This window comes from Panthera pardus, unplaced genomic scaffold (genome assembly GCF_024362965.1).
Source record: "Panthera pardus isolate Hobbes unplaced genomic scaffold, ASM2436296v1 HiC_scaffold_20, whole genome shotgun sequence".
In the NCBI taxonomy this organism is placed as follows: Eukaryota; Metazoa; Chordata; class Mammalia; order Carnivora; family Felidae; genus Panthera; species Panthera pardus.
In genome coordinates, this window is record NW_026526766.1 from 178554 (window position 1) to 206509 (window position 27956).

Here is a 27956-nt window from a genome sequence, read left to right on the forward strand (position 1 = left end):
CACTGCAAAGATGGTAAGACCCCAACCACCAAAAAGGAGGAAGCCCACAGCCCCCTTAGCAAGGACGAATGTGCATACTGCAAAGAAAAAGGACTTTGGAAGAATAAATGTCCAAATCGAAAGGGGCCCTCAAAACCCAGCCAATATCAGGAGGAACCTCAAGATGAGAACTTTGTTGGTCTGGCGGGGATAGAATTGGACTGAGGGGGACCGGACTCTTTCTCTCTTGGCCTCCATGAGCCCATGGTGGAAATGAAGGTAGGGGGCCGAACAGTAACTTTCATGGTTGACACTGGGGCTGAACACTCGGTTGTTATTTCCTAGGTGGTGCCCTTCAGCCAAAAGACGGCAACCATACTTGGGGCTACTGGGATACGGGCGATGCAGAAGCCCTTTGTCGAGCTTGACAATGTGAACTTGGGAGTCACAAGGTCCAGCATGAGTTCCTCTACTTACCTGACTGTGCGATTCCTCTCCTAGGCCAGGGTCTGCTCTCCAAACTTGGGGCCCAGATAACTTTTGAACCCACTGGACATAGTAGCCTCCAATTAAACCCAAGGCAGAAGGAAACCCTGGTCTTGGTGATTACCCTGCCAAGGGAAGAAGAATGGAGACTATTTTGTGCTCAGGCCCTACCCTGTAGCCCCTCAGAATTCAGGCTTACACTCCCCTCTGTATGGGCTGAAGATAACCCACCTGGACTAGCTTACAGTTGGGGCCCCACCATTGTTGACCTGATCCCTGGAGCCCAACCTCAGAGACAAAGGCAGTACTCTCTTCCACTCGAGGCTAGAATGGGTATACAAGAGCACCTGACTAAGCTCAGAGAAGCGGGTATTCTAGTTGAGTGCCAATCGGCTTGGAATACCCCGCTCTTGCCTGTCAAGAAGCCAGGAGGAGGATACTGACCAGTACAGGATTTGAGGTCCATTAGCAAAGTGACTGTTTCCTTACACCCAGTGGTTCTGAACCCATATACTCTCCCCAGACACATTCTGGGGTCAGCCAAATGGTTTACATGCCTCAACCTAAAGGATGCTTTCTTCTGCCTCCGCCTGGCTCCTCAAAGTCAGCCATTGTTTGCCTTTGAATAGACTGAGCCCGTTACAAGGCCCCAGAGGCAGCTGATCTGGACACAATTTCTCCAAGGTTTCAAGAACTCACCCACTCTTTCTGGGGAAGCACTAGCTACAGACCTTGCTGACTTCCCAAGGGAAACCACAGGGTGTGTTCTCCTTCAATATGTAGATGACCTCCTCCATGCCAGCAACACCCAAGAAGACTGTATGAAAGGTACCAAGGCCTTCCTGCAGCTCCTGTCCTACTTGGGGTACCAAGCCTCTTGGAAGAAGGCACAGATTTGTCAGCAGTAGGTCCGATACTTAGGCTTCCTCCTCACAAAAGGAAAAAGAGAACTAGGACCAGGAAGGAAGAAAGTTATCACCACACTGCCACAGCCCCAAACAAAATGAGGCTTGTGTGAATTTTAGGGGCCACAGGATTCTGTTGCATTTGGATTCCTGGATTCTCAGCCATAGTGAGGCCCCTCTGTGACCTGTTGGGAGGGCCAGACCGGGAGCCCCTCACATGGACTCAGGAGGCAAGGGCCACTTTCACAGAAATAAAGTTGGCTCTGGGACAAGCCCCAGACCTGGGTTTGCCCGACATAGAGAGGCCTTTTAATCTCTTCATACATGAAAAGGACAAAATAGCCCTTGGAGTGCTCACTCAGACCATGGGGCCTTGGCAATGGCCAGTGGCCTACCTGTCAAAAAAACTTGACCCTGTGGCTGCAGGATGGCCACCGTGCCTCAGAGCACTGGCAGCCACAGTCCTGCTCAACAAGGAGGCAGACAAACTCACACTGGGACAAATGCTTAATGTTAAGGTCCCACATGTGGTCATGTCCCTCATGAACACCCAAGGATATCTTTTCCTCTCCAATTCTCAACTGACACAATACCAAGGCCTTCTCTATGAAAACCCAAGGGTCACTCTCGAAACAGTAAGAACACTAAACCCAGCCACCTTCCTTCCCACAGAGGAGGGAGAACCTGACCATGACTGTTCCAAAGTAGTGGATGAAGTCTATGCCAGCCACCCGGACCTCCAAGACCAGGCTATAACAAGCCTGGAGATCACCCTGTTCAGTGATGGGGGCAGCTATTTACAAGAGGGCAGCCGAAGAGCAGGATATGCGGTAACCACAACCACTGAAGTTCTGGAGGCCAAGGTCTTGACAGAAGGATAGTTGGCACAATGGGCTGAACTGTATGCCTTAACCCAAGCCCTCATCCTTAGCAAATGTAAATGAGTTAACATCTACACTGATTCCTGGTATGCCTTCACTACTGTGCATGTACACAGGCCACCTATAAAGAAAGAGGCCTCCTTACTGCTGCAGGGAAAACTATCAAAAACAAGGAAGAAATACTAAAGCTTCTTGAGGCCGTATGGCTGCCAGACAAGGTAGCTATCCTACACTGTAAGGGACATCAGAAAGGAGATGACCCCATAACTCAAGGAAATCTCCTGGCTGACAAAACAGCCAGAGTGGCCGCCTGTGATGACCCAGGTGAAGCTTCTACCTACACTATGACTCTTGCGCCCCAGAGGGAAGCCTCCCCATCCCTGTACACAAATGAAGAAAGAAGTTGGGCCTTGACAGAAGGGAGCACACTAAGCAAAGAGGGATGGGGGGGGGGTCATGCCAAATGGGCACATCTTTGTCCCGCCATCTATGGGAAAATACCTAGTGAAGGAATATCACCAACTCATGCACCTAAGGAAAACTGCACTGGAAGCCCTCCTCAAAAAGAACTACTATATCAGCCAGCTGCTGGCATTATGCCAAGCTGTCAGTGAACAATGTGCAAAGTGTGCCAAAAATAATGCTTGGTCTGCCCCATGGCCCCCACCTGGCACGCAAAGGATGGGGGCCACTCCTTTTGAAGACTCATACAACCAAATAAAGGGTTCAGGTACCTTCTTGTAATAATCTGCACATATTCGGGATGGGTCAAAGCATTCCCGACCAGAAAGGAATGAAGTTGCAAGGTGGCCAAAGCCCTTCTATGGGAGATTGTGCCTTGGTTTGGTCTACCCTTAACCATACACAGTGATAATGGACCTGCATTTGTGGCAGACATTATACAAACTCTGACAAAGTCCCTCAACATTACCTGGAAACTGCACACTGCTTACTGATCCCAGAGCTCAGGAAAAGTAAAGCGGATGAATTGCACCCTCAAGGAAACCCTGGCTAAGTTTCCACCAAGAGACTAATCTCCCATGGCCAGATTTACTACTGCTGGCCCTCCTGCATGCCTGATGCATGCCTGAGGCACTGGGATTCTCCCCTTTTGAGTTATTATATGGGTGAACCCCCCCCCCACCATGTTTAGGAAAACTCCCAGGAGACCTACACCAGATTGGAGACAAAGGAATAAGAGAACAGCTCCAGACCTTGGGGCACTCCTAAATAAGTTACAGAGATACACCATAGAGAGGGCCCCAATTTCCTTAGGGACCCCTGTTCACCCCTTTCAGCCAGGAGACTCTGTGTGGGTCAAAGATTGGAAGAGAGAACCTCTTAGACCATGGTGGACTGTGCCACATACTGCTATTCTAACAACTCCAGCAACCCTTAAAGTTTCAGGTATCATCCCATGGGTCCATCACTCCAGAGTTAACAAGGCCAACTCAGAAGAACCCACAACCTGGCGAAGTGATCCAGATCCAGTCAACCCACTTAAACTGACCCTCCAAAGGGAAACTGGCCCCTGAGACCTCCAGCCCTGCTCCAGCCACACCCCAGAAGCTGGCTGGCTTGCGCATGGCAGAAGTCTGAGGAATCAATGCATGAACCTAGCCCAGGGGTTTGGATGAAACTCTGCTGGCCCTTGCCCCTTACTGATGCCATAGCCCTGATCTTCTTATTGTTGGGCTGATAGAGACTACACCAACAAGCTGGACATGGGACAAAAGATGCATGTTGGGTCCCACATACTTCCTTTGGATGGGGGGATTATTAAGTATTGCCAGTGTATTATGATAACCTCTCTCACCCTCAAACTGCCGTTTACCCACTTTGCCCCCAGGATTGCTATATGATAATAAGGGGATCAAGAGTGTTCAGGGCCTTCACCTACCTCCACAAAGATTGCTACAAGAGAAAAACACCCACTCTCTGTCAGTTACCCAGTGCCCCAAGGGCTAAGTATTGGACCATAGAGATAACCCAAAATGTCAGGAACCCATGTCATAACAAGGGCCTCCAGAGAGGGAAGCTTGCTTGCTACACTTACCTTCCTCAATGGGGGATCTCAGATGGAGGAGGGGTGCAAGACAGGGCCCTTCAAAAAGTTATAAAGGATACCCAGGATAGGATAATACAAGCCATAAAGGCGACCACTCCCCTGGCAGCCTAGCAAGGTTTGAAACTTTCAGCCCTCAATCAGATGCTTACCAATTCCCCACTCCAGCATTGGGCCAACACTACTCTACAAGTCCTCCATAAAATAGATAATCACACCCAAACCTGCTGGATGTGCTTGCCCCTCAGTCAGAGGGTTTACTTAGCCACTCCCATACCTTTGTCCTGAAAAGCTCCTGAAAATCTCAAAACCAACACCTGTGTTTTAACTGGACCCCTGGCCACTGGGATCCATCTCACAAATGCCGACAATCTAATCTGCACAGTCCCTGAAGGTATGAATTGTACCTCTCTATGTAGAAGAAATGTAACTTTAAAGAGGAATGCAACCCTGTGTTCAACCCGTGGGGTGTTCTATCTGTGTTCTAATTCAGCCTACTGATGCTTAGAGGCCAACTGGACTCAAATATTTTATTCCATCTTCCTAACCCCAGAGATATCCATATACACTGAAGATCAGCTCTTAACAGCCTTTAGCCCCAAGTCCCAGGCTAAACAGGCTGTCCTGCTACCCATTCTGATAGGAGCAGGAATTGTGATAGGAATAGGAACCAGAATAGGAGGCAAAAGTTCAACTGTTGGACTATACCATAGACTATCTCAAGAGATAAATGAAGACATGGAACGGGTGGCAGATTCTCTGGTAACCTTACAAAACCAAATGAACTCTCTGGCGGCAGTGACCCTCCAAAATAGGCAAGCTCTCAACCTCCTCACTTCAGAAAAAGGAGAAACTTGAATCTTTCTGGGGGAAGAATGTTGGTATTTTGTAAACCAGTCTGGAATAGTTACAACTAAGGTTAAGGAACTCAAGGAAATAATTCAAGGTAGACAACAGAAAAGTATCAATCAATGGGAAGGATGAGATCTCAGAGACTGGGCATCCTGGCTTCCCGCCCTGGTGGGTCCTCTCCTCTCCATAATTTTACTTGTATCCATCAGTCCTTGTATACTGAATGCTGTGGTACGTTTTGCTGAAAACACTGTTGCTTGCCAAACTACTGCACGTATCTTAGCCCTCTGAGAGTATCAACCTATAAAACTGAAAGGTGATGCCTATTAAAGTTTTTTTTTAAGGCATCAAAAAGGGGGAATGTCGAAAAAGTAAAGTATGCCAAAGATGGCCGACGGGGCTAAAACAAACTCTGGTCTCCAGCTTAGAGACCCCTCATCCGGTTCTTCTTCCTTTGTTTGCCATGCGCGTGAAAACCCCGGCAGATATGGAAGCTGTCGGCTATAAATTATCCCCCCACACACACACACTTGCATTCCAGACTAACACTTTTGGAGAAACAGTCTCCACTCAGCCCTCCAGTGTAAAATAAATCTCCAACCCACCAAGATCTCCGAGTGCCACTTGGTTTTTCTGCCAGCATTCCAGCCTGGTTCCATAACAATAGCAATGGACAGATCATCTAAACAGAAAGTCAACAAGGAAACAATGGTTTTGAATGACACACTGGACCAGATGGACTTAACATATATATTCAAAACATTTTATATCAAAGCACCAGAATATATATTGTTCTCCAGTGCACATGGAACATTCTGCAGAATAGATCACATACTGGGGACACAAATCAGCCCTCAACAAGTACAAAAAGATCAAGATCATACCATGCATATTTTCAGACCACAACGCTATGAAACTCAAAATCAACCATGAGAAAAAATTTGGAAAGAAAACAAATACTTGGAGACTAAAGAAAATCCTACTAAAGAATGAATGAGCTAACCAAGAAGTTAAAGAGGAAATTAAGAAATACATGGAAGCCAATGAAAATGATAACACTACAGCCCAAAACCTCTGTGAAGCAGCAAAGGTAGTCATAAGAGGGAAGTATATAGCAATCCAGGCCTTCCTAAAGAAGGAATAAAGGTCTCAGATACACAATCTAAACTTACACCTTAAAGAGCTGGAAAAAGAACAGCAAATAAAACCCAAAACCATTAGAAGACAAGAAATGATAAAGATTAGAGCAAAAATCAATGTTGTTGAAATCAATGCTAAAGAAGAAAAAAACAGTAGAACAGATCAATGAAACCAGAAGCTGGTTGTCTGAAAGAGTTAACAAAATTGATAAGCCACTAGCCAGTTAAATCAAAAAGAGAAAGGAAAAGACCCAAATGAATAAATTCAAGAATGAAAGAGGAGAGATCACAACCAACACAGCAGAAATAAAACCAATAATAAGAGAATATTACGAACAATTATACCCCCAATAAATGGGAAATATGAAAGAAATGGACAAATTCCTAGAAATATATAAACTATAAAAACTGAAAAAAAAGAAATAGAAAGTTTGAACAGACCCATAACCAGTAAAGAAATCGAATTACTAATCAAAAATCTCCAAAAACATGGGGCGCCTGTGTGGCTCAGTCGGTTGAGCGTCTGACTTCGGCTCAGGTCATGATCTCGCGGTCCGTCAGTTTGAGCCCCGCATTGGGCTCTGTGCTGACAGCTCAGAGCCTAGAGCCTGCTTTGGATTCTGTGTCTCCCTCTCTCTCTCTCTCTTTCTCTCTCTGCCCCTCCCCTGCTCATGCTCGCTCTCTCTCTCTCTCTCTCTCTCTGTCAAAAATAAATAAACATTAAGGGAAAAAAAATTTTTTTTAATCTCCAAACAAGAGCCCAGGGCCAGATAGCTTTCGGGGGGGAATTCTACAAAACATTTCAGGAAGAGTTAATAGCTATTCTCTTGAAGCTCTTCCAAAACATAGAAATGGAAGGAAAATTTCCAAACTCTTTCTATGAAGCCAGATTTACCTTGATTCCAAAACCAAAGACCCCACTAAAAAGGAGAACTAAACACCAATTTCCCTGATGAATATGGACACAAAAATGTTCCACAAGATATTAGCCAAACGGATCCAACAACCCATTTAAAAAATTAGTCCACACAATCAAGTGGGATTTATACCTGGGATGCAGGGTTCGTACAATATCCACAAAATAATCAATGTGATTCATCATATCAATAAAAGAAAGGACAAGAATCACATGATCCTCTCAATAGATGCAGAGAAAGCATTTGTCAAAACACAGCATCTTTTCTTGATAAAACCCTCAAGTAAGTACAGATGGAAGGATCATACCTAGATATCATAAAAGCCATATATGAATGACCCAACGCTAATATCATCCTCAATGGGAAAAAATTGAGAGCTTTCCCCCTTGTTCCTTGTCAGGAACAAGACAAGGATGCCCACTCTCACCACCATTATTCAACATAGTATTGGAAGTCTTAGCCTCTGCAATCAGACAACACAAAGAAATAAAAGGCATCCAAATTGGCCAGGAGGAGGTCAAACTTTCACTCTTCGCAGATGACACGATACTCTATATGGAAAACCCAAAAGATTCCACCAAAAAAACTGCTAGAACTGATCCATGAATTCAGCAAAGTGGCAGGATATAAAATCAATGCACAGGAATCGGTTGCATTCCTATACACCAACAATGAAGCAACAGAAAGAGAAATCAAGGAATCGATCCCATTTACAGTTGCACAAAAAACCATAAAATACCTAGGAATAAATCTAACCAAAGAGATGAAAAATCTATATGCTGAAAACTATAGAAAGCTTATGAAAGACACTGAAGATGACACACACAAAAAGAAAAAGATTCCATGTTCCTGGATAGGAAGAACAAATATTGTTAAAATGTCGATACTACCCAAAGCGATCTACATATTCAATGCAATACCTATCAAAATAACACCAGCATTCTTCACAGAGCCACAACAAACCATACCACAATTTGAATGGAACCAGAAAAGACCCCGAATAGCCAAAGCAATCTTGAAAAAGAAAACCAAAGCAGGAGGCATCACAAGCCCAGACTTCAAGCTGTATTACAAAGCTGTAATCATGAAGACAGTATGGTAGTGGCACAAGAACAGACACTCAGATCAATGGAACAGAATAGAGAACCCAGAAATGGACCCACAAACGTATGGCCAACTAACTTTGACACAGCAGGAAAGACTATCCAATGGAATAAAGACAGTCTCTTCAGCAAGTGGTGCTGGGAAAACTGGACAGCGACATGCAGAAGAATGAACCTGGACCACTTTCTTAGACCATACACAAAAATAAACTCAAAATTGATAAAAGACCTCAGTGTAAGACAGGAAGCCATCAAAATCCTCGAGGAGAAAGCAGGCAAAAACCTCTTTGATCTTGGCCGCAGCAACTTCTTACTCCACACGTCTCTGGAGGCAAGGGAAACAAAAGCAGAAACGAACTACTGGGACCTCATCAAAATAAAAAGCTTCTGCACAGTGAAGGAAACAATCAGCAAAACTAAAAGGCAACCGACAAAATGAGAGAAGATATTTGCAAGTGACATATCAGATAAAGGGTTAGTATCCAAAATCTATAAAGAATTTACCAAACTCAACACCCAAAAAAACAAAGAATCCAGTGAAGAAATGGGTGAAAGATGTGAATAGACACTTCTCCAAGGAAGACATCCAGATGGCCAACCGACACATGAAAAAATGCTCATCACTCCTCATCAGGGAAATACAAATTAAAACCACAAAGAGATACGACCTTACACCTGTCAGAATGGCTAACATGAACAACTCTGGCAACAACAGATATTGGCGAGGATGTGGAGAAAGAGGATCTCTCTTGCATTGTTGTTGGGAATGCAAGCTGGTGCAGTCACTCTGGAAAACAGTATGGAGGTTCCTCAAAAAACTAAAAATAGAACTACCCTACAACCCAGCAATTGCACTACTAGGCATTTATCCACGGGATACAGGTGTGCTGTTTCAAAGGGACACATGCACCCCTATATTTATAGCAGCACTATCAACAATAGCCAAAGTATGGAAAGAACCCAAATGTCCATCGATGAATGAATGGATAAAGAAGAGGTGGTATCTGTGTACAATGGAGTATTACTCAGCAATCAAAAAGAATGAAATCTTGCCATTTGCAACTACGTGGATGGAACTGGAGGGTATTATGCTAAGTGAAATTAATCAGAGAAAGACAAAAATCATATGACTTCACTCATATGAGGACTTTAAGAGACAAAACACATGAACGTAAGGAAAGGGAAACAAAAATAATATAAAAACAGGGATGGGGACAAAACAGAAGGGACTCATAAATATGGAGAACTGAGGATTACTGGAGGGGTTGTGGGAGGGGGGGATGGGCTAAATGAGTAAGGGGAACTAAGGAATCTACTCCTGAAATCATTGTTTCATTATATGCTAATTTGGATGTAAATTTTTAAAAAATAAAAAAACTTTTAAAAAGAGAAGAAAAATAAATAAATAAATAAATAATTTTTTTAAAAAAGCAAATAAAAGAGACCTCAAATTAATTCTTTGATCAATAAAAAAATAGGTCTACAACAATAATATATACCAAACCTTACTAGCTAAGATAGTATGCTTAGCTCTTCCAAGTTATTAAAAGATTAATGCTTTCACTCAGCTTAATGGTCAACCTGATATATGATGGGTTCCTAGGGAAAGAACAGTTATTTATGCTTGGAGATTCAGGCTATTTCTTTGTTTTAATCATCAGTCATTGTAAGTATGTTACTGTCTACAGATTTATTCTAGGCCTTTTTTCTATGTTTTAGTTTATATTTGAGAGAGAGAGAGAGTGAGATAGAGCAAGTGGGGGAGGGGCAGAGAGAGGGAGACACAGAATTTGAAGCAGGCTCCAGGCTCCCACCTGTCAGCACAGAGCCCGACATGGGGCTCAAAGTCATGAGCAGTGAGATCATGACCTAAGCCGAAGTCAGACGCTTAACCAACTGAGTGACCCAGATGCCCCTAGACCTATATTAAATTCGCAAATTAATATCAGACTCCAAATGCATTGATTATTATCTAAGCCTTTACTCATTCACAAGGTGCATTTACTTTGAACAAAATTTATTTTAATAAGATGCTCTAGTCTTCTATTTTTAGGAGCTACACATAGAAGCAGAGAACCAACAGCTTCCTTACACACAACTTAACAGCCTTCTCTACCCCCCTGATACCAATTGAAAACAACCATTACATGGCCACTTGATCAACATCCATAAGCTCAGGGCAATGATTTGGAAATGCCAAATGAAACCAGAGCTCAACAGGTGTGAGGAGTCACACCATGACCTATACTATTTCCATCTACATGTCCAAATGACAGCTATTAACAGCTGCTTTCCTGACAATTCAATGATTACACAACTTGCATGCATGCAAATATAACATACTTTTTAAAGCAAAGCTCACTCTAAAATATAAAATCTATGGAGAAAAATCCTAAGTTCTATTTTAAGAAATCAGCTGCACCCAAAGAAAGAACAATAGTCTCCTAACTATAAATAACTGACTTTCAAAGTCTACGATGGTTTTTCACCAATAGAGCTTAGGCATGTTACCAAGAACACATGGTAAACTCTTACAACAAAGGCAGTGACCTTTTCCTTTATATTTTAGGATAAAATAACAGCTATTGCCTTGACATTATGAATTCATTGTATAATTCTGACCTCCTAAAAAGGAAAAAACTCTCTTAGTATTCTTAGTGGCTAAATTCTGTCAAGGGAAGAATACATTTATTTTTTTTAATTTTTTTAACATTTATTTATTTTTGAGACAGAGAGAGAGCATGAACAGGGGAGGGTCAGAGAAAGAGGGAGACACACAGAATCTGAAACAGGCTCCAGGCTCCGAGCTGTCAGCACAGAGCCCGACGTGGGGCTCGAACCCACGGACCACGAGATCATGACCTGAGCCGAAGTCGGACGCTCAACCGACTGAGCCACCCAGGCGCCCCAAGGGAAGAATACATTTAGATAATCATTAAGGATAACAGAAATTGCAGCAGTTAAAAAAAAAAAAAAAGGATATGAGATTCAACTTCAACCTGTGGGTATAATTACTCAGATTCGAAACTTAATCCCATTTCTGAAATGTAAAACCAGCTTTACAGGTACCATTGCTTGTACCTGGTACTTTACAGGTACCAGGTCAGGCTGAAGTATGACTTTTCCCCATTCATCTTGGGGACAGTGTGGTAGATGAAAGAAACTGGGCTTTGGAGCCCATGAGAACAAAGTTATCAAAATGACAGCACTTACTAGTACTGTGATCTCAGAAACATAACCTACTCTCTTTCGAGCCTCAGATTGTAGATTTTTTCAAAATGAGAGTAATCATACTTACCTCACCTGGAGGTTATGGTGTACATGCTAAGGATGTAACTCCAGTGCCAGCCAGGAACTTAGAGTATAGTGGTAGAGGGAAAGTGCAAGCCTATACAAATAAATAAATAGAGTTATAACTTGGGCTAAGGGAACACTGGGATTAGCACTGTGTGAGCAAATAATGGGGGCAAGGGAATATGGAAAAAAAAAAACGCATGTGAGTAGTGACTAGGTACTACAGACAGAAACCTGTTATGGAATGGATTTGCCTCCAAAATCTATACGTTGAAGTACTAACTACCCATGTGACTGTATTTGGATACCAGATCTTGAAAGGTAAAGCCAAGGTGAATGAGCTCATTTGGGGGGAGGGACCCTAATCTGATAACGTGTCCTATAAGAAGAGAGTGGGCATCTACACACACAGAAGGAAGACCACGTGAAGACACTGGGAAGGACGTCATCCACCAGCCATGGAGAGAGGAGACCCACCCTGCCCACACCCTGATCTAAAGTGTGAGAAAATAAATAAATCAATTTCTGTTGCCTAAGCCACCCAGTCTGTGGTACTTTGTGATGGCGGACCCAGGAAACTAATAAGAAATCCCAACACTTATTCAGAGAATGGTGTTTGAGCCTTTGTAGGGGTTAGGCACTGTTCTAGGGCCTTAAGGAAACAGTCCTAAACAAAGCTAGTTTGGTCTTTGGACCCCATGGAGACGACATTCTGGCAGGGACTGCAGCAGGCGACAGACAGCAAGCAAGAAAAACAGATGATGCCAAGGGCCGGGAAGAAAAAGAATGCGGGGAAGGCAGATAGGGTGTTCCGGTCGGAGAAGGAGCAGTTTTCCGTTTTAGACAGAGAGCTAGCAGAGACCCCACTGAGCAGGTGACGTCAGAGCAAAGATATGACAGAAATGAGGGAGTATGTCATGTGGGCATGTGGGAGAACATTCCAGAGAGAGAGAGGCAAAGTGAGTGCAAAGACCTAAAGCAGGAGTGTGTGCCTGACATGTTCAGGGAGCAGGGAGGGGGCGGGTGTGGCCACAGCCCAGTAAACAAGGGGAGGGAGAGAGGAGATGCCTTCAGGGAGGTAGCAGAGGCTGGGGAGGGTAGCACCTGTGTGGTGCACAATTGGAGTCAGGTGTATGGAGACATGAAGGGCTGGGGGCAGGGCATAAAGCCTTGCAGGCCCCAGCTGCTGGTAGATAGAAGCCTGAGGCTGGCTGAGATCACCCCAGAGTAAGGACGGGCAGAAAGTTGTTGGGAGGTGGGAAGAAGATGAGGACAGATCAACACAGACACTGGTGAGCAGCAGCCCGGGTGCGGGTGGAGGAAGGAAGGAATTTTTAAAGTAATTACGTGTGTCTGTAAAATGGTGCCACGTAGTCTGCAAACTGGAGGTTGAGACTTCACCGTGAGCTTCAGCGATGTGTCGTTCATTAATGAGATGACAACTAGGAACAAGTGGGAGAGGAAGCCCTCTCAGACTCAGCTGACAGAGAGAAGGTCTGCAGGTGCCAGCACGTGCAATGCTAGGATGTAGGAAGACAAAACAGGTGGTGGTGGATGGGAAGTGATTGCTCCCCATGGGCCAGGAGAAACAGGTGCAGGTGCACAGGATGACAGGGTCCCAAGGAAACCCCCGGTGTGCAGGAGAGAGTGAAGCCGTGCAAGGGCCGCGTTAGCGAGATGGCTTCCTCCCTTAGGAACAGGGCTCAACTGTGGCAATGGGGCACCAGCCAGAGCCATGGGGACAGATGTAGCAAGGTGGGTGGCTGTGAGGTTGCTGGGACTGTGTGTGATTGGGAAACACGGTGAAGATGCCCTATGTTCTCTCTGCCTGTAGAATGGGATCACGGCCAGGATATCGAAAGTGATGCACACGAGAAACAGAGCATTGAGCCCTCCACAGGGACCCCCATGTTGTCCTCTTACAGCAGACATTCCCACCTTCTTCCTGCCCCCATCACCTCCGTGATGCCTGGCAATCCCTCATCTGCTCTCCATTTCTATGATTTTGTCACCTCAAGAATATTATACAAGTGGAATCGAAAAGCACATGACCTTTTTAGGATTAGCTTTTTCCCCTCTGGGCATAATTCTCCAGAGATTTGGTCCTGCTGCAGTGTCTATCAGCAGTGCGTGCCCTGGCACTGCTCACCGGTGAGCAACCCACCTCACGGGGCTAACATGGTTTGGCTATCTCCCTATGGAAGGACACGTTGTACTAGGCTGGACAATAGCCCTCAATAGCCTCCAAGTCCTAATACCTGGAATCTAACTCCCAACGATGGGACCTAGTTAAGGATCTTGAGTCCTGGTTTGTCTGAGTGAGCCCTAGATGGAATCACGAGCATCCTTAGAGAGACTTGACAAACGAGGAGCACTGTGTCCAGGGAGACAGACTGGGGTGATGTGGACACAAGCCAAGGGAGGTTGGTGGCCACTGGGCACTGGGAGCTACCAGAGGGAAGAGATCCACTGTCCCCTGGAGCCCTGGGGTCTCCAGAGGGAGTATAGCCCTGCTGACAACTTAGTCTTAATGATGCAAATTTCTCCAGAACTGTGAGAGAACACAATTTTGTTCTCATAGGCCACCAAGTTTGTGGTAAAAGAGCAGGTGTGTGCAGAACAGGTCCCCATTCCCATCTCCCTCGGACTTTGGAGTCTTCCTTCCCTGAGAAAGTCAGGGATGCTCTGATATTACAACCTAGTTGACTGCAGGCAGCCATTGAGTCATTATTATGACCGTTCCCACTTCTCAAGGCAACACATTAAATTATATTTCCTGTGGGAGGAACTGTGTATCCATGTCCGGCCAATCCTATGTCACCCTTTTGGTTTAATACTCTTTGAATCCACTCCCATACTTGTTCCCCAGTCTCCTACCAGTGCGAAGTGGTAATACCCTGCCACTCCCTTGCATGGGCACCTGATCCTGAATAACCTGATCCCATACCTCCGTTTGGAGTACACTGGCATCCCGTTATTTTCCAGGAAGTAAACACAGATGATAGACGTGGAGCCTGAAGATCACTGCTCTCTGTCATGACAGTATTGTCTTAGGTGAAACCATTGAAACCTTTTCTCTAGGGGTTCTTGGGGTGGGGTAAGACAATTTTCCTCAGACGAGGGGGAGCTGCTTCTCTTGGCAACAAAACACAAGATACTCACCTCATGAGGCCATACATTTTCTGATGTTTCTCCCTTGCTTTGTATCCTATTTCCTGCATATACCCCAGACACCCAAAACTGACCCCAGACAGGCTCTGTAACTGCCCCCATGGCTACAGTGATGACTCCACCCACGATCCTCCAGCATGCTGTCCTCCATCACTCCGCACCAGCACTAGTGGTAATGTGAGCAAATGTGAAATCACCTCTTGCCACCAATGACCAGTATCCACTTCTGCCAACAAGGAAGCTACTTGTATGTGCACCAGAGAGAAGAGCAGTCCAGTCCCAGAGTGCCAGTTCCAGGCAGTTTCCTGCGGCCACTCGCAGTACAAACTACCACTTGTGCAGGACTGCGACAGGAGATAGACCGCACACCCAAAAGCAGTGAGTGAAGAGCACTGTAAGGGTAAGGGAACCTCCAGGAGATGGTGGAGAGGACAAAGTGACCATGCTAAGCAAAGGCAAGATGTTTCCACGAAGAAGAAAGTGCAAGGAAAAGTGGTTCCTGATCCCGTGAGATTTATCTGGAGATGAGGGTCGTGTGGGGAGATGTGATACAGAGGAACACGACTACAGAAGCCCCCCGTTATCCATGAGGATATGTCTGGAGACCCCAGGTGGATCCCTGAAACCACAGACAGTACAAATACTATAGTGGCCATGAAGGGGTGCTGGCGGCACACCCCCACAATGCCAATGAAAGGGTCCAGGATGCCGATGTGGGGGTGCAGATGGTTCACACCCACTTGGCCCCTAAAGGGGTGTTGTCGGTTCACCCCTACATGGCCCATGAAGAGGCGCAGGCATGATATATCTACATGGCTGGTGAAAGGGCACAGAAGGGGTGCAACCATAACAATCCTCCATCACGGATGAGGGGTGCAAGCATCACACCTCCCCATCACTGATGTAGGTGTATGGAGCCTGTCCTAGAAGGGCAAAAAATATGATTCGCATACTGTAGGCAGCTGTTAGGGATGTGGTGATGAGCATTTGTACTAGGGCTCAGGCATTGGTATATGATCTTAAGATCTAAATACCAAAAATAGACAACCAACTCCTAACTTAAGACTGGGTGAATTTCACAATAGAACAATAATGCTAGTATGTGCAACAAGAAATATCTGTCCTTGCATAAGCTTCTATCAGAGCGCATAACCACGGATAGTTAACAATAAGATAAAAATAACCTAACTATAAAGTCAACATCAAACCAATTGTTAACCCAACACAGATAGGCAATCAGGAAAGATGAAAAGAAGTAAAAGGAACTCAGGGAACACAAACCCCACCTGTTTACCAATCACATCACCTCTAACATTTCTAGTATTGGAGGCCCTGACTACCCAAGGACATTCGTGAAAAGGCTGTGGTATCCTGACCATGCAAAGGTAGCATAATCACTTGTTCCCTAAATAGTGACTCATATGAACGGCCACACGAGGGTTTTACTGTCTCTTCCAATTCGTGAAATGGACCTTCCCGTGAGGAGACGGGAATAGGACAAGACCCTATGGAGCTTTAATTCACTGGCCCAAAGAGACTACATCAATACAACCAATAGGGACAACAGATCTCCCCATGGACCAAAAATTTAGGTTGGGGTGACCTCGGAGAATAAAATCCCCTCTGAGGGATTTAGATTTATACTTACCAGTCAACAGTACAACCTCACTTATTGATCCAAAATACTTGATCAATGCTGTAGGTACTATACATGTACCCTGGCAGAGTTTCCTTTGGGGGTGGGTGGTTGTTGTCTTCACGTTCAGTGCAGGGTTATGAAACGGTGGTGGTGGTGGTGTTTTCTCCTTTTCCATAAAGAGTTCCAAGGCGACAATTATGTGGGAGCCAAGCGGTAGCTGGGCTGCTCCTGGATCCCTTGCTGCTTCGGGTTCCCTGTTGGGTGTCCTAGCAGTGGCCTAGCAGAAAAAAAAATAAGAGAAGATGACAGAACACACTCAGGTAACCGAAGATGTGAATGAAGAGCCTACTGAAGTACCACCAGAAGACAATGGGACAGTGCTGCTGTCCACAGTTACAGTCCAGTTTCCTGGAGCATGTGGGATGCGCTAGAGGAATGCAGTGTCACAGTACTTGAGAGGTCTCTGGACAGTAGAAGAAACGCTGCACGACCCCAATGCTGGCTGGGGAAATGTGGTATATGTCGTCACCTATATCAAAGATAACAAAAGAACAATGGACGAGACAGATGCCTGCTTCTTCAGGAATGAAAGTGAAAAGATCCATCCAGGAAATGTCTGATTGAAAATGTTTTTAGGTACATTTTTTGGGAGAGAAAGAGAGACAGAGAGAGAGAGAGGGAGAGACAGAACACAAATGGGGAAGGGGCAAGACAGAGAGAGAGAGAGACAGTTTCTGAAGCAGGCTCCACATTCAGAGCCATCAGCATAGAGGCCGACCCAAGGCTCAAAACCACAAACTGAGAGACCATGACCTGAGCCGAAGTGGGACTCTTAACCCAATGAGCCACCCAGGCTCCCAGAAAACATCTGACGTAAAAGGAAAACCACCATTACATCACTGATGAAGGGGCGCAGATGGAGCACCTGCGTGAAGCCCACCAGGACCAAGTGGGTGTGCGACCATGACTTAAGACTTACCCTGACCCCTAACGTTAATCCTAACCATAACCCTTACCTTAAGGAATGCCTGCTTCTTCAGCTGTGGAAGAGAAAGGAGCCATTTGTGAAACATCAGATTTAATAGTGGCATCACTACCTCCTCGCTGAGGGGAGGCCCAGCGCATGGGTGACACCTTCACATGCAGAGGGACTGGCAGGTCGCATGCAAGAACCCCCTCCTGCATGCAGGGGAGGCAGGCCGGTACGGGAAACCCTACCAGGCTAAGAGGGGGCAGGACGATGGTGTGAAAAATCTCTCGCACAGAGAGGGTAGGGCTATTGCCTGAATGCCCTCCCTCACCGAATGGGGGGCAGTGTCCACGTGTGAACACCCTCTGGCTTAGAGTGGGGACGCAAGCATGACCTACCCCTTACCCTAGCCCTAACCCTAACCCTAACCCCTAGCCCTAACCCCTAACTCTAACCCTAACCGTGTTTTTCCCTGATACCTAGAACCTGCAGTGGGTCATGTCTCCAACAAAACTGACTGCCACATGTGGAGAGTGCCCACATGGACACCCGGTTTTCCCCTCTAACCATCAATTCCACAGTAATTGGTATTGTCATTAGAGGGGTGGGACCCTTTGGAACAAGAGGGGCTTCTCTTGTTAAATTCGGCCAGCAGTGAGCGCTGAGACACCCGGGGCCATGAGCCTGAGCTGCGGGTCCCCAGCAGCAGGGATGGTCCCTGCAGCTGCCGCAAGCCCCTGGGAGGCAGGACATCTGAGAGACGGTGCCCGACCATCTGGGCTGTGAGGCACGTGCTGTCTGCTGCTTACTCGCTCCGCTGGGCACTGCCTCCTCTTTCTCAGACCCGAAGCCCCGGGGAAGAAGACACCTGATGTTCCTCCACACCCTCAGGATCCCAGGCTCCCAATTATTTTTAAAGGTCTGAAGGCATCAGAGAGCCAGCCAAGAAGGGAGCAATTAGGAGACAGATTCAAGAAAAGCCATACTTGTAGGGACGTAGGCCTGGATTCGGGCATTTTTGCCCAGGTCGGGGCTGAATGAATTAGCAGTGCTTGTGACATCCTGGGGGAGGTGGGAGGGAGAACATGGGATGCCAGCTCCCAGGGGCACCCGTGGTGATCTCCTGCACTTGGATTGGAACCCTGGGAGCAACACTGAATTACAGGTAAAGGTGTAAAAAAAAAAAAAAAAAAAAAAAAGCAAAGATAATGCAAGCAGACTGTAGCCGGTGCTGAGACATCTGGGGGCTTAGGAGTTTGAAGTTTCTGATAATGTAATTAGGTGATCTGGATTGCTAGTCAGGAGGAGACTCAGGAGGACCTGTGGGCCTCATATTATTTCTAGAAGGAATTTTCAATGCATTGTCTACAATATTCAAATTTATACTGACACAAGAGGAGACCAGGTAACATTAACAAGAACAAGCAGAAAGAACAAGTGATAGAAATAGGTTCACAGGGGATCAGAGATTAGAATTAGAATATGCAGGGGAGCCTGGGGGCTTGGTCATTTCAACGTGCATCTCTTGATTTCAGCTCAGGTCATGATTTCGGCTCAGGTCATGATGGAGCCCAAGTTTTACACATTGAGTACACATTTGAGTACACAATTTATTTGCAAAACTGTTTCTAGCTTTATATTACAAAGCTTCTTTTACATTTTAGGCTGCAAACGTAAAGCAGTATCTCCATTCCTTCATCAAAAATGTATTGACTGCTTATTCCATGGCAGGCACTGGTCTGAGCACTGGGAAGCAGATGAATATAGCATGGTCTATCTTCCTCAACGTAAGGCCTGTAAGATTCAGTCCACTGTGTTTATTTAATATATTTACAACACTAGCCATTCTGTTTACAGCTATCCATCCTACCTTATCCCTTCCCCAGATAAAAAAAATAAGCACTGTTCAAATTTAAGATTTACTATGTTAAAAAAACAATTCAACTGCAGCACCGGGGTGATCAGTCGATTGAGTGTCCGACTTTGGCTCATGGATTGGAGCCCCACCTTGGGCTCTGTGCTGACAACTCAGAGCCTGGAGCCTGCTTTGGATTCTATGCCTCCCCCCTCCTCTCTCCCTGTCTTTCCCCCACTCGTGCTGTTTCTCTGTGTCAAAAATAAACATTTAAAAAAAAACAATTCAACTGAGTAAATTTGAAGATTTGATTGGCTTTATTAAGCAATACGTAAGTTGGGCAGCATCTCTTCTAGCAAACAGAAAGTTACTCCCAGGAGTTATACAAAATGGAAAGTTTTTAGAGGATGGAAGGTGCAGCAAGAAGTTATTAGCACAAGAAAAGAAAGAATTGCTTCAAGCCACCTTCCCTTAGCGGGAAGCAAGGGGTTCCTATTAGGCAGATGACCTCAACTTCTTTGGGGGCTGGAAAGGGCCCATGGTACAAAGTACCTCACCGTGACCAGCAAATCCCAGATTGATTGGCTTAAAATTCAATTCCTTAAAACTACAATTAAGTCTTAGTTTCTCATCCTGGGTGCAAGTGTCTCCACCTTGGGCCTGTGGTTTCCTTTTTAACAGTATTGTTCTGCAACCAACCTCCAGAACTTTTTCATCTTGTAAAACTGAAAAATCTACACCCATTCAACAACTTCCCACCTCCCTCTCCCCACTAGGGCCTGGCAACCACCATTCTACCTTTTGTCTCCATGATTTTTGCTATTCTAGATAGCTCCTATCAATATAACTGAGACAGAGAAATGGAAGAAAGTCTCCATCTCTGCTGTTTCTCTGCAAAGCCCCATTCACACATTCTCTATATTTCACCTTGCATCTGAGTAAACCAAAGAAGCTATGTTTCTACCCCAAGGGAGAAACAAGAAAGTTAATCATTCTCTGAGTTTTGTCCTAGGCCCCCAAATACCTGATAACATCTAAAAAGAACCAGATCCCAAACATATTCCAAGACATTAGCTTTTAACAAACTTCTGCAGACACTGGCATTAATACCCCCTACCTTCCATGATTTATGAAATAACACCTATTATTCACCTATCATTCACCTTTGGTCAGACCTTACCCTGGATTCCTGAAGGAACACTTACCCTGGACCCCTTTCCACTATAAACCCCTAACACTCACTATCCTTTCCTTTCCAAGTTTCCCAGAGAACAAACTGAGGATTGATGGAGGGAGGTGGGTGAGGGATGGGCTAGATGGGTGATGGGTACTATGGAGGGTACTTGTGATGGGGGCTAGGTGTTATATATAGTGATGAACCATGGAATTCTACACCTGAAACCAATAGTGCACTGTATGTTAACTAACTAGAATTTAAATAAAAATTTGAAAACAGAACAAAAAACAAAAATGATTTTCCTCAAGAAGAGGAAGCCCAGGTACACTGAGAAGCAGTTGTGTGAAAAGAAGTGAAATGTTACGCCTGACACTGTAACACTGTAAGGAGTGCTCCGTATACTGGTTGCACTGCTCTGTTCATAATGGTTAATACTAGACAAACAGTAGACAAATGCAGCAGCAAATCAGTTGTTTTCCCAGAATATTGGCCTCCTTGCGTGTGTAGTTTGAGTACACATTCCAAACGTACTACTGAGTTTCTTCCAGCCTGATCAAAAGTTTCTTTTTTTCTTTGCTCTGAATAAAGCTGAACCATGGGTTCTCTATAGAAGGTGGTATTTGGGGCTTTCCTTCTGTTTTTAAAGAAATTTCTCCTTATTTTATTGTCTACTTAACTTTAGTTTAATTACCTTTTATTTTTTTAATGTTTATTTATTTTTGAGGGAGAGACAGAGAGTGAGCGGGCAGAGGAGAGAGAGAGAAGAAGACACAGAATCCAAAGCAGGCTCCAGGCTCTGAGCTGTCAGCACAGAGCCTGATGGGGGCTCGAACTCACAAATTGTGAGATCATGATCTAAGCCAAAGTCAGATGATCAGCCGACTGAGCCACCCAGGCACCCCAGTTTAATGACCTTTTAAAAGTGGCATTGTAGGGGTGCCTGAGTTGCTCAGTTGATTAAGTATGCAACTCTGGCTTTCAGCTCAGGTCATGATATCAAAGTTCATGAGTTGGAGCCCCATGTCAGGCTCTGTGCTGATAGCTCAGAGCCTGGAACCTGCTTCGGATTCTGTGTCTCCCTCTCTCTCTGCCCCTCCCCAACTCACGCTTTGTCTCTCTCTCTCTCAAAAATAAATAAAACTAAAAAAAAAAGAAAAGATGTTTCCATAACACAATGTAGGTCATAACTGCAATGTTACATAAGCAAAACTGTTTTGCTTAGAACCCACTTACAGTCTGTAACTCAGAAAGCTTTACTTCCTCAGAAAACATGAAGTCAATAAGCAGTTTATTTGAAGATATGGCATTAGATAATCTGCATATGAATATACATATATTATTCTGAAATTACATTACATCTGGGACTGATTGCAGCATCAGGAAGAGAGTTGGGCAATGCAAAGTTGGAGCAGGTGCTGATGTCCTGGGGCTCTGACTCAGCAGGTTTGCCAGGTCCCAGCTCTGAAAGTTCACCACTATCTCAGGTGACAAAGACTGTAACAGAGGATAATTTGACATAGTCTAGACTATATTTGCAGTTAGCTGTGTTTCCCCAGTGGCCAGGCTCATTATCCAGAGTTGGAAGCTTACCATCGAACTAACATTTATGGATTATTCAACTGTATTTCCACCCACTCTCAGAATAAATCACAGTTTGTGGGTTTGAGCCCCACATTGGGATCTGTGCTGACAGCCGGACCCTGCTTGGGATTCTCTGTCTCCCTCTCTCTCTCCACCCTTCCCTCTCTCTCAAAATACATAAATAAACTTTTAGAAAAAGCCAATTACCATACTAGCAAAATGAGTTTATTCAGGGATTGCAGAAGAATTGCAATTCAGGACAAACCATAGCCAAGTTGGGAGAACAAAGTGAAGGTCAATTTTCATGATTTTTTTTTTGTTTTGTAGTTTTTTGTTTTTGAGGGAGGAGGGGGGAAGCAGCGAGAGAAATGGAGATAATCCCAAGCATCCTACACACTGCTAGCACAAAGACGGATTTGGGACTTGATCTCACGACCTCGAGATCATGACCTGAGCTTATATCAAGAGTTGGATACATAACCAGACTGAGCCACTCAGGCATCCCTTTTATGAGGTTTTAAGAGGAAACTGGGAAAGGCTGTTTTGAACAAAAGTATATCTGAGAAGAAAAAGACTCTGAGGTTGTGGTGATTTCTCATCTGCAAGCAGTGGTTAATGTGTTGTTGCTGGAGCAAAGAGAGATCCTTCCTTTTCTTAAAATTCCTACCTGTGTCCTTCCTTATTGAAATAAAAATTATCTTCCTTCTTCCTGCTGATTGTGCAGGCTGCAGCAAGTGGGGTGTGCATGTTAGCCCCCGTGCAGGACTTCCCAACTCCATTCTTTTTTTTTAAGCTATTTTTTTCCTCTTCTTCTTTTTAATGTTTATTTATTTTTGACAGAGAGAGAGAGAGAAAGAGAGAGCACAAGCAAGGGAGGGGCAGAGAGAAGGGGGAACAGATATCCAAAGTGGGCTCCACGCTGTCAGCGCAGAGCTCAATGCAGGGCTCAAACTTGTGAACCATGAGATCATGACCCTCTGAGCCAAAATCAGATGCTTAACCAACCGAGCCACCCTCCCAACCCATTCTTAACTGAGGCTTTCTTTATTTATTTTCACATAACTGTAACAAAAATAAGAAAAAGAGAAAATAAGTATTGGAGAGAATGTGGAGAAACTGGAACCCTCTTACATTTCTGTAGAAATGTAAAACAGTGTACCAGTGTGGGAAACAGCTTGGAGGTTTCTCCAAAAGCTAAACATAGAATTACAAACCAGCACTTGCACCTCTGGATATATACCCAAAAGAACTGAAAATGGAGTTCAAGAAAACCTTGTACAGAAATGTCCATGGCAGCACTATTAATGACATTCAAAAGGTAGAAAGAGCCCAAACACCCATCACATGATGCACAAATAAACAAATGTGGCATATAAATACAATAAAATGTTATTTAGTTTTAAAAACGAAGAAAATTCTGTGGTATGTTACAGCATGAATAAAACGTGAAGACATTTGTACTAAGTGAAATAAGCCATTCATACACACACACATACAATACTACATAATTCCACCTTGTGAGATTCCTAAAGTAGTCAGATTCATAGAAATGGAAAAAAGAATGCTGATCATCAGCGGCTGGCGGGAGGCGGGGGGTGAGGAGTCACTGGGGAGTGATTGCTGGGAGTGATTGCTTGCTGGGGGCCCAGTCTCCTTTGGTGGAATAAAAATGATGTGGAACTAGGTGAAGGTGATGGTTGCACAACCTTGTGAATGTACTACATACTTTAAAATAGTTAATTTTGGGGTGCCTGGGTGGCTCAGTCAGTTAAGCATCTGACTTTGGCTCAGGTCATGATCACGGTTCATGGGTTTGAGCCCCGCGTTGGGCTCTGTGCTGGCAGCTCAGAGCCTGGAGCCTGTTTCAGATTCTGTGTCTCCCTCTCTCTCTGTCCCTCCCCTACTCCCACTCTGTTTCTCTCTCTCTCTCTCTCTCTCTCTCTCTCTCTCTCTCTCTCTCTCAAAAATAAACATTAAAAAAATTTTAATGGCTAATTTTGTGTTACATAAATTGCACCTCAACTTAAAAAAAAAGTGCAGGAAGGCCTCCTTTATGGTGAGCAAAGGCCTGGAGACAAGTGTGCAGATCAAGAAAAAAAAAGAAAGGGTGCCTGGTTGGCTTAGTCGGTTGAGTGTCCAACTTTGGCTCAGGTCATGACCTTGTGATTCCTGAGTTGAGCCCCATATCCAGCTCACTGCTGTCAGTGCAGCACCCACTTCGTATCCCATCTCCCTCTCTCTCTGCCCCTCCCCTGTTTGTGTTCTCTCTCTCTCTCTCAAAATTAAATAAACCTTTTTTAAAAAAGAAATGAAAATAGAAAAAGACCTTTGGCATAGTGTAGGTGTGTAGGCTAGGAGCTGAGAAGAGGTCACTCAGCCAGCCAGCCTTCATTACTGAGCAGGCATTGACCATTGTCATCCTTATCTGAAACTGAGGCTTTATTTTGTGCTTTTCTTATCATAAGTACCTAGTGTTATTTCCCAAATCTATACTAATGCTTTCTTAATTGTTGCAACCAATATCTTGTCTTGGAAAACCAAGCTGCTTGGAAAACCAAGATAAAGAACTGCAAACAGCTTTGGCCTGGAGAAGAGGTGATATGCAGAAAATGGAACAAAAGTTGAGATCATAGCCTTCAGGAAAACCTGTGGGGCAAGCACTCACTCAGAAGCCCAATAAAAGTCTAGACTCCCAGCATTCACTCAGCTGGGCTGATAACCTCTTGTTAAATGGAAATCTGGAGAACTTGGGGACACCTGGTCTATACTGAGAAGCACACACACACACACACGCACACACGCACACAGAGCAGATGTTGGCCTGTACAGTGGAATTCTGGAAAGGCTCATGACCCAGAACACAGGGCGTGCCTCCAGGCACAGCACCTGCCAACTCTGAGAAGAGTGACAAATCTCTATCTGGGCAGCCATTCTACCACAACATTCAGGGAGAGGAATTCACACAAAGGTCAGACCAGCATCTCAAAATCTGGCTCACAACCCTTGCCTTTGAAATCCCAAAAGCTGCAGGGGAGATCATATGAAAAGTACCACACTAGTAGTTTCCTGGGGAGCCTGGGGCTTGGTAGAAACTGTGGTTGGTTCTGGCTGGTGGCAGTCTGCCCTAGCACCAAGCACATGAACTTTCTGGTTTTCCAGGGTTGTTGATGATGACATCAGAGCACAGCTTGGAAAACCAATGGACCATGGCTGTATGTTGACAGTATGTTGGCTTTGTTCACAGCAGACTTCCTAATGCCAAGACCATTATTAGGCACATAGTAGGTGACCAAAAAAATATGTATCTGAATGACTGAGCCATAGAGAAGCTTGATCCCAGGTGCAAATTAGGAGACCTCATTGAACCTGCAAGTTCACGTCACTAGAATACAGTAAAAAGAAAGCTGAAAGACCCCAACCATCACTAAACCCAGAGTGGGGAGCATCATTGCAATTCCTTCATTACAACTCATTCAAGTTGTTTTGTTTTGGTTTTCATCCTTCTATTTTCAGATAGTAGCTTGTCAATTATTTGTAAAAAATGCCTTCACAAAAAAATTTAAAGGAATCAGAAAAATACAGCCTAAAGAGTTTCCTGGGTCCCCTTCTGGATCTTGTATACTCCACCAAGTTTCACTTTTAATATTGGAAAAGTAGCAGCTGTGGGAATGGACTTCTAAATGCCTTACTGGCCACACACCGCAAAGGCCGAAATGTGATAGAATGCACTCTGTAGGTGCTAAGTGCTCACCAAGACCCCACATGATTAGCCCTATTTTGCACATAGGAGAAAGATGAAAGTCATGATCTTTGCATACTGATGTATGTGGACACTCACAAGAATGGGTTGGGGCCATGTTGCCTGCCCAGTGTTCATTCCCTAAGGCATAACAACTTCACTAGGGCATCATATGACGTGGCACTTGCTTCCTTACAGCAAGCTCTGACCTCCACACTGTCCCTCCTGTCCTGCTCCCCTTTGTCACACCAGAGGATCCCAGCAGCCCCATCTAGTGTACGTCCACATACTCTGCTCACGTTGTCTGCTTCGATCAGACTTGGCCTCACAGTCCATCCATCACTTCAGTTTTTAGTTTTCCTTCTGAAACACTTTAGAATTCAGCCATTCACCATTCCCACTGTCACTTCTCACCTAGGCCCTGACCACAGCCTCCTGACAGTCTCCTTGTCTCCACTCTGGCCCATACATCCTATGTGCTACACTAGAATGGAAGAGATCATTGCACAAGGCAAATCACTGACTGTGTCATTCTTGAAACCTCTGATGGACTCTACCACATCTGGAGAGAAGTTGACATGGCCCCATAGAGGCCACATCTCTTGGCTTCATCTTCCTCTCTGCTTCTCTCACTTATAGTGCTCTAGCCACACTGTCCTTTGTCCCTCTCTCAGCCACCCCAAACTTATCCCCTTTCTGGGCCTTACACAGGGCCTTCTGTTTTGAACACTCACCTTTCAGATCACCTCATAACTGCTTCCTCATTGTCATTCAGGTCTTAATTAAAGTGTCTGCTTTTCAGAGATGCCATCTCAAACACCAAATAAAAACACTTTCACAAATTCTTATCTTTTCCATGGTAATTAATAGTACCTGACATGATCTTATTCATTTCTTTAAATGTTTATTCCCTCTCTTTTCAGAAGAATATAAGCTGCTATGGGACTCTGGCTTGTGATTAGAACAATGCCCAGCTTGGGCACGTAGGTGGCTCAGTCAGTTAAGCATCTGACTCTTGATTTCAGCTCAGGTCATGATCTCACAGTCTTGATATCAAGCTCCATGCTGGGCTCTGTGCTGAGTGTGGAGCCTACTTGAGATTCTCTCTCCCCCTCTTTCTTTCTGTCCCTCCCCTGCTCACACTTGTATTCTCCGCCCCCATCTTTCTGTCTCAAAAAAAAAAAAGAACAATGCCCATCTCACAATAGGGAATCAAAACACGGAGGAAGAGAAAAAACGTACCAATTTGTTCACATTGGTTTCTGTGAGCATGCGGAAGGCAAGTGAGTTGAGAAAAAAGCAAGACTGTAAAATTTTTAAAAACGACCATGATAAGAATGAATGTATAGTGATACATGTTTTATACATGCATAAAACTGAACATGTGTGAATATGTTTGTGTTATTAATGAAAAAATTACTTATGACTCTTGTTAAAGATAGTAAGGAAACTTTAAAGGGAACACTACAATGGGATTTTGTAGTTGGGGAGAGAGAAAGGGTTCAACTCATAACACAACAAAGAAAAATGGGAATTTATAGCCAAGTAGGTCAGTGGATAGAAAACTGAGAGGAAGCATCAGGGGTTAGAGACAATTCTGACCAAATAGGATCCTGCTGAGTCCTAACAGGATTCCCACTGAAGGCAGTCTGGGGTGATCAATGTAAACCTCAACACCCCTTGGACTTCAGTAGTCAGCATCATTGTCAACTAGTTAATCGCATGCTGAGAGCAAGTAGTCCCTATAGGGGAGTATCTGTGGGCATGAGTCACAGGAAATACACGATGGGGCCCACTGGGAGTAGAAGCCAAGGGTGTCAACAGGGAAGACAAAGAGTATCAAAGACAAAAGTCACCCAGGAGAGCCCTGTCTCAACTGCCCAGCAGCCTCTGCCAGCTTTCATGAAGCAAGATAACCTGGAGTTATGGTCCCAATGAACAGGTGGATGCCCCAGAGGCATGACCGATTCCTCAGCCCTCTCTACCATGCAGCACTGGAACTGCCTGGGAGAGCCTTACATGCAAGCAGAAAAGTCCCCAGATTAAGATGTATGAATCTTCCAAACATTTTAAAATAACTACAGGTGTGTAAAAGACCAACCATCTCTGTCCTCCCAGGGCTGTCCTGGTTTTAACACTGAATGTCCCATAGTTGGTCAGCTAATTAGAGACTCTGAGGCAGGAGATGGGTTTGAGCATCACT

General features: G+C 44.8%; 1 protein-coding gene across 3 annotated transcripts in view; it reads right to left on the reverse strand.

The window, feature by feature from the left end:
• Positions 1-211: 211 nt before the first annotated feature.
• Positions 212-27956, reverse strand: part of LOC109257893 (uncharacterized) — a 46184-nt gene continuing 18439 nt past the window's right edge. Inside the window, exons 2-5 of one of the 3 annotated variants that reach the window (XM_019434301.2) lie at positions 16441-16708; positions 12969-13063; positions 11626-11715; positions 212-590 (exon numbers count right to left, since the gene is read on the reverse strand). In XM_019434301.2, the coding sequence (XP_019289846.2) occupies positions 11638-11715; positions 12969-13063; positions 16441-16708 (441 nt within the window). In that variant the 3' untranslated portion in view covers positions 212-590; positions 11626-11637. Of the gene's footprint in view, positions 591-11625; positions 11716-11735; positions 13064-16440; positions 16709-27956 lie in introns of those variants that run through there. The other 2 variants (XR_002076130.2, XM_019434300.2) reach the window with 2 other exon arrangements.